At 50.8% G+C, this 14364-nt stretch overlaps 1 protein-coding gene across 1 annotated transcript in view; it reads left to right on the top strand.

Moving 5' to 3' along the window:
- The window catches only part of LOC129842414 (neurotrypsin-like), a 79684-nt gene that overhangs the window by 26032 nt on the left and 39288 nt on the right, over positions 1–14364 (top strand). The window contains exons 3-4 of the mRNA XM_055910969.1: positions 8948–9123; positions 11453–11603. Coding sequence (XP_055766944.1) covers positions 8948–9123; positions 11453–11603 — 327 coding nt within the window. The remainder of the gene's footprint in view (positions 1–8947; positions 9124–11452; positions 11604–14364) is intronic.

Raw genomic sequence — 14364 nt, 5'->3', positions numbered from 1 at the left:
ATAGCCTGTATAAGGGGATACTATGGGTCATAGCCTGTAGAAGGGGATACTGTGGGTCATAGCCTGTAGAAGGGGATACTATGGGTCATAGCCTGTAGAAGGGGATACTATGGGTCATAGCCTGTAGAAGGGGATACTATGGGTCATAGCCTGTAGAAGGGGATACTATGGGTCATAGCCTGTAGAAGGGGATACTATCTATGGGTCATAGCCTGTAGAATGGGATACTATGGGTCATAGCCTGTAGAAGGGGATACTATGGGCCTGTAGAAGGGGATATTATGGGTCATAGCCTGTAGGGGATACTATGGGTCATAGCCTGTAGAAGGGGATACTATGGGTCATAGCCTGTAGAAGGTGATACTGTGGGTCATAGCCTGTAGAATGGGATACTATGGGTCATAGCCTGTAGAAGGGGATACTATGGGTCATAGCCTGTAGAAGGGGACTCTATGGGTCATAGCCTGTAGAAGGGGACTCTATGGGTCATAGCCTGTAGAAGGGGATACTATGGGTCATAGCCTGTAGAAGGGGTTACTATGGGTCATAGCCTGTAGAAGGGGATACTGTGGGTCATAGCCTGTAGAAGGGGAGACTGTGGGTCATAGCCTGTAGAAGGGGATACTATGGGCCTGTAGAAGGGGATACTATGGGTCATAGCCTGTAGAAGGGGATACTATGGGTCATAGCCTGTAGAAGGGGATACTATGGGTCATAGCCTGTAGAAGGGGATACTATCTGTGGGTCATAGCCTGTAGAAGGGGATACTGTGGGTCATAGCCTGTAGAAGGGGATACTATGGGTCATAGCCTGTAGAAGGGGATACTATGGGTCATAGCCTGTAGAAGGGGATACTATGGGTCATAGCCTGTAGAAAGGGATACTATCTATGGGTCATAGCCTGTAGAAGGGGATACTATGGGTCATAGCCTGTAGAAGGGGATACTATGGGTCATAGCCTGTAGAAGGGGATACTATGGGTCATAGCCTGTAGAAGGGGATACTGTGGGTCATAGCCTGTAGAAGGGGATACTATGGGTCATAGCCTGTAGAAGGGGATACTATGGGTCATAGCCTGTAGAAGGGGATACTATCTATGGGTCATAGCCTGTAGAAGGGGATACTATGGGTCATAGCCTGTAGAAGGGGATACTGTGGGTCATAGCCTGTAGAAGGGGATACTGTGGGTCATAGCCTGTAGAAGGGGATACTATGGGTCATAGCCTGTAGAAGGGGATATTATGGGTCATAGCCTGTAGAAGGGGATACTATGGGTCATAGCCTGTAGAAGGGGATACTGTGGGTCATAGCCTGTAGAAGGGGATACTGTGGGTCATAGCCTGTAGAAGGGGATACTATGGGTCATAGCCTGTAGAAGGGGATACTGTGGGTCATAGCCTGTAGAAGGGGATACTATGGGTCATAGCCTGTAGAAGGGGATACTATGGGTCATAGCCTGTAGAAGGGGATACTATGGGTCATAGCCTGTAGAAGGGGAAACTGTGGGTCATAGCCTGTAGAAGGGGATACTGTGGGTCATAGCCTGTAGAAGGGGATACTATGGGTCATAGCCTGTAGAAGGGGATACTATGGGTCATAGCCTGTAGAAGGGGATACTATGGGTCATAGCCTGTAGAAGGGGATACTATGGGTCATAGCCTGTAGAAGGGGGTACTATGGGTCATAGCCTGTAGAAGGGGATACTGTGGGTCATAGCCTGTAGAAGGGGATACTGTGGGTCATAGCCTGTAGAAGGGGATACTATGGGTCATAGCCTGTAGAAGGGGATACTATGGGTCATAGCCTGTAGAAGGGGATACTATGGGTCATAGCCTGTAGAAGGGGATACTGTGGGTCATAGCCTGTAGAAGGGGATACTGTGGGTCATGGGTCATAGCCTGTAGAAGGGGATACTGTGGGTCATAGCCTGTAGAAGGGGATACTATCTATGGGTCATAGCCTGTAGAAGGGGATACTATGGGTCATAGCCTGTAGACGGGGATACTATCTATGGGTCATAGCCTGTAGAAGGGGATACTATGGGTCATAGCCTGTAGAAGGGGATACTATGGGTCATAGCCTGTAGAAGGGGATACTGTGGGTCATAGCCTGTAGAAGGGGATACTATGGGTCATAGCCTGTAGAAGGGGATACTATGGGTCATAGCCTGTAGAAGGGGATACTATGGGTCATAGCCTGTAGAAGGGGATACTATGGGTCATAGCCTGTAGAAGGGGATACTATCTGTGGGTCATAGCCTGTAGAAGGGGATACTATGGGTCATAGCCTGTAGAAGGGGATACTGTGGGTCATAGCCTGTAGAAGGGGATACTATGGGTCATAGACTGTAGAAGGGGAGACTATGGGTCATAGCCTTTAGAAGGGGATACTATGGGTCATAGCCTGTAGAAGGGGATACTATGGGTCATAGCCTGTAGAAGGGGATACTGTGGGTCATAGCCTGTAGAAGGGGATACTATGGGTCATAGCCTGTGGAAGGGGATACTATGGGTCATAGCCTGTAGAAGGGGATACTATGGGTCATAGCCTGTAGAAGGGGATACTATGGGTCATAGCCTGTAGAAGGGGATACTATCTGTGGGTCATAGCCTGTAGAAGGGGATACTGTGGGTCATAGCCTGTAGAAGGGGATACTGTGGGTCATAGCCTGTAGAAGGGGATACTATGGGTCATAGCCTGTAGAAGGGGATACTATGGGTCATAGCCTGTAGAAGGGGATACTATGGGTCATAGCCTGTAGAAGGGGATACTGTGGGTCATAGCCTGTAGAAGGGGATACTATGGGTCATAGCCTGTAGAAGGGGATACTATGGGTCATGGGTCATAGCCTGTAGAAGGGGATACTATGGGCCTGTAGAAGGGGATACTGTGGGTCATAGCCTGTAGAAGGGGATACTATGGGTCAAAGCCTGTAGAAGGGGATACTATGGGTCATAGCCTGTAGAAGGGGATACTATGGGTCATAGCCTGTAGAAGGGGATACTATGGGTCATAGCCTGTAGAAGGGGAGACTGTGGGTCATAGCCTGTAGAAGGGGATACTATGGGTCATAGCCTGTAGAAGGGGATACTATGGGTCATAGCCTGTAGAAGGGGATACTATGGGTCATAGCCTGTAGAAGGGGATACTATGGGTCATAGCCTGTAGAAGGGGATACTGTGGGTCATAGCCTGTAGAAGGGGAGACTGTGGGTCATAGCCTGTAGAAGGGGATACTATGGGTCATAGCCTGTAGAAGGGGATACTATGGGTCATAGCCTGTAGAAGGGGATACTATGGGTCATAGCCTGTAGAAGGGGATACTATGGGTCATAGCCTGTAGAAGGGGATACTATGGGTCATAGCCTGTAGAAGGGGATACTATGGGTCATAGCCTGTAGAAGGGGATACTATGGGCCTGTAGAAGGGGATCCTATGGGTCATAGCCTGTAGAAGGGGATACTGTGGGTCATAGCCTGTAGAAGGGGATACTATGGGTCATAGCCTGTAGAAGGGGATACTATGGGTCATAGCCTGTAGAAGGGGATACTGTGGGTCATGGCCTGTAGAAGGGGATACTATGGGTCATAGCCTGTAGAAGGGGATACTATGGGTCATAGCCTGTAGAAGGGGATACTATGGGTCATAGCCTGTAGAAGGGGATACTATGGGTCATAGCCTGTAGAAGGGGATACTATGGGTCATAGCCTGTAGAAGGGGATACTATGGGTCATAGCCTGTAGAAGGGGATACTATGGGTCATGGGTCATAGCCTGTAGAAGGGGATACTGTGGGTCATAGCCTGTAGAAGGGGGTACTATGGGTCATAGCCTGTAGAAGGGGATACTATGGGTCATAGCCTGTAGAAGGGGAGACTATGGGTCATAGCCTGTAGAAGGGGAGACTGTGGGTCATAGCCTGTAGAAGGGGATACTATGGGTCATAGCCTGTAGAAGGGGATACTGTGGGTCATAGCCTGTAGAAGGGGATACTATGGGTCATAGCCTGTAGAAGGGGATACTATGGGTCATAGCCTGTAGAAGGGGATACTATGGGTCATAGCCTGTAGAAGGGGATACTGTGGGTCATAGCCTGTAGAAGGGGATACTATGGGTCATAGCCTGTAGAAGGGGATACTGTGGGTCATAGCCTGTAGAAGGGGATACTATGGGTCATAGCCTGTAGAAGGGGATACTATGGGTCATGGGTCATAGCCTGTAGAAGGGGATACTATGGGCCTGTAGAAGGGGATACTGTGGGTCATAGCCTGTAGAAGGGGATACTATGGGTCATAGCCTGTAGAAGGGGATACTGTGGGTCATGGCCTGTAGAAGGGGATACTATGGGTCATAGCCTGTAGAAGGGGATACTATGGGTCATGGGTCATAGCCTGTAGAAGGGGATACTATGGGCCTGTAGAAGGGGATACTGTGGGTCATAGCCTGTAGAAGGGGATACTATGGGTCATGGGTCATAGCCTGTAGAAGGGGATACTATGGGCCTGTAGAAGGGGATACTGTGGGTCATAGCCTGTAGAAGGGGATACTATGGGTCATAGCCTGTAGAAGGGGATACTATGGGTCATAGCCTGTAGAAGGGGATACTGTGGGTCATGGGTCATAGCCTGTAGAAGGGGATACTATGGGTCATAGCCTGTAGAAGGGGATACTGTGGGTCATAGCCTGTAGAAGGGGATACTATGGGTCATAGCCTGTAGAAGGGGATACTATGGGTCATGGGTCATAGCCTGTAGAAGGGGATACTATGGGCCTGTAGAAGGGGATACTGTGGGTCATAGCCTGTAGAAGGGGATACTATGGGTCATAGCCTGTAGAAGGGGATACTATGGGTCATAGCCTGTAGAAGGGGATACTATGGGTCATAGCCTGTAGAAGGGGATACTGTGGGTCATAGCCTGTAGAAGGGGATACTATGGGTCATAGCCTGTAGAAGGGGATACTATGGGTCATAGCCTGTAGAAGGGGATACTGTGGGTCATGGCCTGTAGAAGGGGATACTATGGGTCATAGCCTGTAGAAGGGGATACTATGGGTCATAGCCTGTAGAAGGGGATACTATGGGTCATAGCCTGTAGAAGGGGATACTATGGGTCATAGCCTGTAGAAGGGGATACTATGGGTCATAGCCTGTAGAAGGGGATACTATGGGTCATAGCCTGTAGAAGGGGATACTATGGGTCATGGGTCATAGCCTGTAGAAGGGGATACTGTGGGTCATAGCCTGTAGAAGGGGGTACTATGGGTCATAGCCTGTAGAAGGGGATACTATGGGTCATAGCCTGTAGAAGGGGAGACTATGGGTCATAGCCTGTAGAAGGGGAGACTGTGGGTCATAGCCTGTAGAAGGGGATACTATGGGTCATAGCCTGTAGAAGGGGATACTGTGGGTCATAGCCTGTAGAAGGGGATACTATGGGTCATAGCCTGTAGAAGGGGATACTATGGGTCATAGCCTGTAGAAGGGGATACTATGGGTCATAGCCTGTAGAAGGGGATACTGTGGGTCATAGCCTGTAGAAGGGGATACTATGGGTCATAGCCTGTAGAAGGGGATACTGTGGGTCATAGCCTGTAGAAGGGGATACTATGGGTCATAGCCTGTAGAAGGGGATACTATGGGTCATGGGTCATAGCCTGTAGAAGGGGATACTATGGGCCTGTAGAAGGGGATACTGTGGGTCATAGCCTGTAGAAGGGGATACTATGGGTCATAGCCTGTAGAAGGGGATACTGTGGGTCATGGCCTGTAGAAGGGGATACTATGGGTCATAGCCTGTAGAAGGGGATACTATGGGTCATGGGTCATAGCCTGTAGAAGGGGATACTATGGGCCTGTAGAAGGGGATACTGTGGGTCATAGCCTGTAGAAGGGGATACTATGGGTCATGGGTCATAGCCTGTAGAAGGGGATACTATGGGCCTGTAGAAGGGGATACTGTGGGTCATAGCCTGTAGAAGGGGATACTATGGGTCATAGCCTGTAGAAGGGGATACTATGGGTCATAGCCTGTAGAAGGGGATACTGTGGGTCATGGGTCATAGCCTGTAGAAGGGGATACTATGGGTCATAGCCTGTAGAAGGGGATACTGTGGGTCATAGCCTGTAGAAGGGGATACTATGGGTCATAGCCTGTAGAAGGGGATACTATGGGTCATGGGTCATAGCCTGTAGAAGGGGATACTATGGGCCTGTAGAAGGGGATACTGTGGGTCATAGCCTGTAGAAGGGGATACTATGGGTCATAGCCTGTAGAAGGGGATACTATGGGTCATAGCCTGTAGAAGGGGATACTGTGGGTCATAGCCTGTAGAAGGGGATACTGTGGGTCATAGCCTGTAGAAGGGGATACTATGGGTCATAGCCTGTAGAAGGGGATACTATGGGTCATAGCCTGTAGAAGGGGATACTATGGGTCATAGCCTGTAGAAGGGGATACTGTGGGTCATAGCCTGTAGAAGGGGATACTATGGGTCATAGCCTGTAGAAGGGGATACTGTGGGTCATAGCCTGTAGAAGGGGATACTGTGGGTCATAGCCTGTAGAAGGGGATACTATGGGTCATAGCCTGTAGAAGGGGATACTATGGGTCATAGCCTGTAGAAGGGGATACTGTGGGTCATAGCCTGTAGAAGGGGATACTATGGGCCTGTAGAAGGGGATACTATGGGTCATAGCCTGTAGAAGGGGACACTATGGGTCATGGGTCATAGCCTGTAGAAGGGGATACTATGGGTCATAGCCTGTAGAAGGGGATACTTTGGGTCATAGCCTGTAGAAGGGGATACTATGGGTCATAGCCTGTAGAAGGGGATACTATGGGTCATAGCCTGTAGAAGGGGATACTATGGGTCATAGCCTGTAGAAGGGGATACTGTGGGTCATAGCCTGTAGAAGGGGATACTATGGGTCATAGCCTGTAGAAGGGGAGACTGTGGGTCATAGCCTGTAGAAGGGGATACTATGGGTCATAGCCTGTAGAAGGGGATACTGTGGGTCATAGCCTGTAGAAGGGGATACTATGGGTCATAGCCTGTAGAAGGTGATACTATGGGTCATAGCCTGTAGAAGGGGATACTATGGGTCATAGCCTGTAGAAGGGGATACTATGGGTCATAGCCTGTAGAAGGGGATACTATGGGTCATAGCCTGTAGAAGGGGATACTATGGGTCATAGCCTGTAGAAGGGGATACTATGGGTCATAGCCTGTAGAAGGGGATACTATGGGTCATAGCCTGTAGAAGGGGATACTGTGGGTCTACAGGGAGGAGGGGATACTATGGGTCATAGCCTGTAGAAGGGGATACTATGGGTCATAGCCTGTAGAAGGGGATACTGTGGGTCATAGCCTGTAGAAGGGGATACTATGGGTCATAGCCTGTAGAAGGGGACTCTATGGGTCATAGCCTGTAGAAGGGGATACTATGGGTCATAGCCTGTAGAAGGGGATACTGTGGGTCATGGGTCATAGCCTGTAGAAGGGGATACTGTGGGTCATAGCCTGTAGAAGGGGATACTATGGGTCATAGCCTGTAGAAGGGGATACTATGGGTCATAGCCTGTAGAAGGGGATACTGTGGGTCATAGCCTGTAGAAGGGGATACTATGGGTCATAGCCTGTAGAAGGGGATACTATGGGTCATGGGTCATAGCCTGTAGAAGGGGATACTATGGGTCATAGCCTGTAGAAGGGGATACTGTGGGTCATAGCCTGTAGAAGGGGATACTATGGGTCATAGTCTGTAGAAGGGGATACTATGGGTCATGGGTCATAGCCTGTAGAAGGGGATACTATGGGTCATAGCCTGTAGAAGGGGATACTATGGGTCATGGCCTGTAGAAGGGGATACTATGGGTCATGGGTCATAGCCTGTAGAAGGGGATACTATGGGTCATAGCCTGTAGAAGGGGATACTATGGGTCATAGCCTGTAGAAGGTGATACTGTGGGTCATAGCCTGTAGAAGGGGATACTATGGGTCATAGCCTGTAGAAGGGGATACTATGGGTCATAGCCTGTAGAAGGGGATACTATGGGTCATAGCCTGTAGAAGGGGATACTATGGGTCATAGCCTGTAGAAGGGGATACTATGGGTCATAGCCTGTAGAAGGGGATACTGTGGGTCATATCCTGTAGAAGGGGATACTATGGGTCATAGCCTGTAGAAGGGGATACTATGGGTCATAGCCTGTAGAAGGGGATACTATGGGTCATAGCCTGTAGAAGGGGATACTATGGGTCATAGCCTGTAGAAGGGGATACTATGGGTCATAGCCTGTAGAAGGGGATACTATGGGTCATAGCCTGTAGAAGGGGATACTGTGGGTCATGGGTCATAGCCTGTAGAAGGGGATACTGTGGGTCATAGCCTGTAGAAGGGGATACTGTGGGTCTACAGGGACAGGAAGGAGGGGGGAGATGTGGACAGATCCTATCCAGAGACAGAGCTCCTCGGCTGTGGTGGGAGAGGTGGAGAGACCCCTTGATTTCCCTGGAGGACAGAGAGACACTGCGACCTCTGACATGCTGACACCGATACACACACCGATACACACACACGATACACACACCGATACACACACACACACACGATACACACACCGATACACACACACACACACACACACACACACACACACACACACACACACACACACACACACACACACACACACACACACACACACACACACACACACACACACACACACACACACACACACACACACAAAGCGCCAGAGATCAGGTCAGATACAGTCAGACGTCAGCTACATGCTAAAGAGGGTGACAGTGATTGGTTTAAAACGACTGCTTGACTGTGTGTGTGTGTGTGTGTGTGTGTGTGTGTGTGTGTGTGTGTGTGTGTGTTGGCCTGCGTGTGTCTGTCTGTCTGTCTGTCTGTCTGTCCATCTCTCTCTCTCCCTGTAGTTTCTCTGGGCGAGCGCGCTCCTCCGCCCTATCTCCTCGAGGGGGTGTGGTCAGAATGCACTGGGGGGCGGTCCACTGTCAGGGGGAGGAGCCTGATATACTGCAGTGTCCCAGTGTCCCATGGAACGGAGGGGAGTGTCCCCACGCTGCTGCCGTCACCTGTTCCCCATTGGAAGGTAGGAAGGGAGTGTCCCCCCGTCACCTGTACCCCATTGGAAGGTAGGAAGGGAGTGTCCCCCCGTCACCTGTACCCCATTGGAAGGTAGGAAGGGAGTGTCCCCCCGTCACCTGTACCCCATTGGAAGGTAGGAAGGGAGTGTCCCCCCGTCACCTGTACCCCATTGGAAGGTAGGAAGGGAGTGTCCCCCCGTCACCTGTGCCCCATTGGAAAGTAGGAAGGGAGTGTCCCCCCGTCACCTGTACCCCATTGGAAGGTAGGAGGGGAGTGTCCCCCCGTCACCTGTACCCCATTGGAAGGTAGGAAGGGAGTGTCCCCCCGTCACCTGTACCCCATTGGAAGGTAGGAGGGGAGTGTCCCTCCGTCACCTGTACCCCATTGGAAGGTAGGAAGGGAGTGTCCCCCCGTCACCTGTACCCCATTGGAAGGTAGGAGGGGAGTGTCCCCCCGTCACCTGTACCCCATTGGAAGGTAGGAAGGGAGTGTCCCCCCGTCACCTGTACCCCATTGGAAGGTAGGAAGGGAGTGTCCCCACCCTACAGCCGTCACCTGTACCCCATTGGAAGGTAGAAAGGGAGTGTCCCCCCGTCACCTGTACCCCATTGGAAGGTAGGAAGGGAGTGTCCCCCCGTCACCTGTACCCCATTGGAAGGTAGGAGGGGAGTGTCCCCACGCTACTGCCGTCACCTGTACCCCACTGGAAGGTGGTGGTGGGAGGGACTGGTACTATTCAGACTGGACTAGTACTATTCAGACTGGACTAGTAGAAAATGTGTGGGGGAGGTGACTAGTACTATTCAGACTGGACTAGTACTATTCAGACTGGACTAGTACTATTCAGACTGGACTAGTACTATTCAGACTGGACTAGTACTATTCAGACTGGACTAGTACTACTAAGACTGGACTAGTACTATTCAGACTGGACTAGTACTATTCAGACTGGACTAGTACTATTCAGACTGGACTAGTACTATTCAGACTGGACTAGTACTATTCAGACTGGACTAGTAGAAAATGTGTGGGGGAGGTGACTAGTACTATTCAGACTGGACTAGTACTATTCAGACTGGACTAGTACTTTTCAGACTGGACTAGTACTATTCAGACTGGACTAGTACTACTAAGACTGGACTAGTACTACTAAGACTGGACTAGTACTATTCAGACTGGACTAGTACTATTCAGACTGGACTAGTACTATTCAGACTGGACTAGTACTATTCAGACTGGACTAGTAGAAAATGTGTGGGGGAGGTGACTAGTACTATTCAGACTGGACTAGTACTATTCAGACTGGACTAGTACTATTCAGACTGGACTAGTACTATTCAGACTGGACTAGTACTATTCAGACTGGACTAGTAGAACATGCAGGGGGTTAGGGGGGGTAGTTTGGGCTAACTGTATTCAGACTGGGCTAGTAGAACATGCAGGGGGTTAGGGGGGGTAGTTTGGGCTAACTGTATTCAGACTGGACTAGTAGAACATGCAGGGGGTTAGGGGGGGTAGTTTGGGCTAACTGTATTCAGACTGGGCTAGTAGAACATGCAGGGGGTTAGGGGGGGTAGTTTGGGCTAACTGTATTCAGACTGGGCTAGTAGAACATGCAGGGGGTTAGGGGGGGTAGTTTGGGCTAACTGTATTCAGACTGGGCTAGTAGAACATGCAGGGGGTTGGGGGGGTAGTTTGGGCTAACTGTATTCAGACTGGGCTAGTAGAACATGCAGGGGGTTAGGGGGGGTAGTTTGGGCTAACTGTATTCAGACTGGGCTAGTAGAACATGCAGGGGGTTAGGGGGGGTAGTTTGGGCTAACTGTATTCAGACTGGGCTAGTAGAACATGCAGGGGGTTAGGGGGGGTAGTTTGGGCTAACTGTATTCAGACTGGGCTAGTAGAACATGCAGGGGGTTAGGGGGGGTAGTTTGGGATAACTGTATTCAGACTGGGCTAGTAGAACATGCAGGGGGTTGGGGGGGTAGTTTGGGCTAACTGTATTCAGACTGGGCTAGTAGAACATGCAGGGGGTTAGGGGGGGTAGTTTGGGCTAACTGTATTCAGACTGGGCTAGTAGAACATGCAGGGGGTTAGGGGGGGTAGTTTGGGCTAACTGTATTCAGACTGGGCTAGTAGAACATGCAGGGGGTTAGGGGGGGTAGTTTGGGCTAACTGTATTCAGACTGGGCTAGTAGAACATGCAGGGGGTTAGGGGGGGTAGTTTGGGCTAACTGTATTCAGACTGGGCTAGTAGAACATGCAGGGGGTTAGGGGGGGTAGTTTGGGCTAACTCTGTCCTCTGTGTTTCGTTGTGGTGTGTCTGTGTCCAGTGGTAGCAGTGGTGCCAGTGAGGTTGGTGGGGGGCGTGGCAGCGTGGGAGGGGCGTGTTGAGGTGTTCCACGGGGGCGTGTGGGGATCCGTCTGCGACGACCAATGGGATGAGAGCGACGTGGAGGTTGTCTGTCGACAGCTGGGCCTGGGGTGAGAGCACACACACCTTAAGCACACACACCTTAAGCACACACACACACACACACGTAAGCGTGCAAGCAAGCACACACACGCACACCAGACCTGGATTTAAAAAACTTGAAAGAATTGATTCTAATCCTTTATCTGTGTCCACATCCTTTCTTTACTACGGATCCTAATCCAGGAAGACAATCCCTCTCGTAGCTATAGATCCTAATCCAGGAAGACAATCCCTCTCGTAGCTATAGATCCTAATCCAGGAAGACAATCCCTCTCGTAGCTATAGATCCTAATCCAGGAAGACAATCACTCTCGTAGCTATAGACCCTAATCCAGGAAGACAATCCCTCTCGTAGCTATAGATCCTAATCCAGGAAGACAATCCCTCTCGTAGCTATAGATCCTAATCCAGGAAGACAAGCCCTCTCGTAGCTATAGATCCTAATCCAGGAAGACAATCCCTCTCGTAGCTATAGATCCTAATCCAGGAAGACAATCCCTCTCGTAGCTATAGATCCTAATCCAGGAAGACAATCCCTCTCGTAGCTATAGATCCTAATCCAGGAAGACAATCCCTCTTGTAGCTATAGATCCTAATCCAGGAAGACAATCCCTCTCGTAGCTATAGATCCTAATCCAGGAAGACAATCCCTCTCGTAGCTATAGATCCTAATCCAGGAAGACAATCACTCTCGTAGCTATAGACCCTAATCCAGGAAGACAATCCCTCTCGTAGCTATAGATCCTAATCCAGGAAGACAATCCCTCTCGTAGCTATAGATCCTAATCCAGGAAGACAATCACTCTCGTAGCTATAGACCCTAATCCAGGAAGACAATCCCTCTCGTAGCTATAGATCCTAATCCAGGAAGACAATCACTCTCGTAGCTATAGACCCTAATCCAGGAAGACAATCACTCTCGTAGCTATAGACCCTAATCCAGGAAGACAATCCCTCTCGTAGCTATAGACCCTAATCCAGGAAGACAATCACGCTCGTAGCTATAGATCCTAATCCAGGAAGACAATCACTCTCATAGCAATAGATCCTAATCCAGGAAACCAATCACTCTCGTAGCTATAGATCCTAATCAAGAAAGACAATCACTCTCGTAGCTATAGATCCTAATCCAGGAAGACAATCACTCTCATAGCTATAGATCCTAATCTGGCCCCGCTGGTGCCAGGATTGGTTCAATACCCGCTGGTGCCAGGATGGTGGGTTCTATACCCTCTGGGGCCTGGATGGTGGGTTCTATACCCTCTGGGGCCTGGATGGTGGGTTCTATACCCTCTGGGGCCAGGATGGTGGGTTCAATACCCGCTGGGGCCAGGATGGTGGGTTCTATACTCTCTGGGGCCTGGATGGTGGGTTCTATACCCTCTGGGGCCAGGATGGTGGGTTCTATACCCTCTGGGGCTAGGATGGTGGGTTCTATACCCGCTGGGGCCAGGATGGTGGGTTCTATACCCTCTGGGGCCAGGATGGTGGGTTCTATACCCTCTGGGGCCAGGATGGTGGGTTCAATACCCTCTGGGGCCAGGATGGTGTGTGCAATACCCGCTGGGGCCAGGATGGTGGGTTCTATACCCGCTGGGGCCAGGATGGTGGGTTCTATACCCTCTGGGGCCAGGATGGTGGGTTCTATACCCTCTGGGGCCAGGATGGTGGGTTCTATACCCTCTGGGGCCAGGATGGTGGGTTCTATACCCTCTGGGGCTAGGATGGTGGGTTCTATACCCTCTGGGGCCAGGATGGTGGCTTCTATACCCTCTGGGGTCAGGATGGTGGGTTCAATACCCTCTGGGGCCAGGATGGTGGGTTCAATACCCTCTGGGGCCAGGATGGTGTGTGCAATACCCGCTGGGGCCAGGATGGTGGGTTCTATACCCGTTGGGGCCAGGATGGTGGGTTCTATACCCTCTGGGGCCAGGATGGTGGGTTCTATACCCTCTGGGGCCAGGATAGTGGGTTCTATACCCTCTGGGGCCAGGATGGTGGGTTCTATACCCACTGGGGCCAGGATGGTGGGTTCTATACCCGCTGGGGCCAGGATGGTGGGTTCTATACCCTCTGGGGCCAGGATGGTGGGTTCTATACTCTCTGGGTCCAGGATGGTGGGTTCTATACCCACTGGGGCCAGGATGGTGGCTTCTATACTCATAGGAAAATGTCGTTTTGGATGAAAGCGGCTGCTAAATGCCAGAATTTATTTGAATATAGTTTTTGTTGTAGAATTTGTAGGTCTGGAAATCATGTCAAATCATAAAAAAATATTGTGTTATTTTCACGAAGAAAATGTCTCCCCTTTTCTCTCTCTCTCTCCACCTCCCCCTCTCTGCTCCCCATCTCTCTCTCCTTCTTCCCCTCCCTCCCTCCATCTCTCTCTCTCCTTCCCCTCCCTCCATCTCTCTCTCTCCTTCCCCTCCCTCCATCTCTCTCTCCTTCCCCTCCCTCCATCTCTCTCTCCTTCTTCCCCTCCTTCCCTCCATCTCTCTCTCTCCTTCCCCTCCCTCCATGTCTCTCTCCTTCCCCTCCCTCCATCTCTCTCTCTCCTTCCCCTCCCTCCATCTCTCTCTCTCCTTCCCCTCCCTCCATCTCTCTCTCTCCTTCCCCTCCCTCCATGTCTCTCTCCTTCCCCTCCCTCCATCACTCTCTCTCCTTCCCCTCCCTCCATCTCTCTCTCTCCTTCCCCTCCCTCCATCTCTCTCTCTCCTTCCCCTCCCTCCATCTCTCTCTCTCCTTCCCCTCCCTCCATCTCTCTCTCTC

This window comes from Salvelinus fontinalis, unplaced genomic scaffold, assembly GCF_029448725.1.
Source record: "Salvelinus fontinalis isolate EN_2023a unplaced genomic scaffold, ASM2944872v1 scaffold_0039, whole genome shotgun sequence".
NCBI lineage: Eukaryota > Metazoa > Chordata > Actinopteri > Salmoniformes > Salmonidae > Salvelinus > Salvelinus fontinalis.
This window is presented reverse-complemented; position numbering and strand designations above follow the sequence as displayed.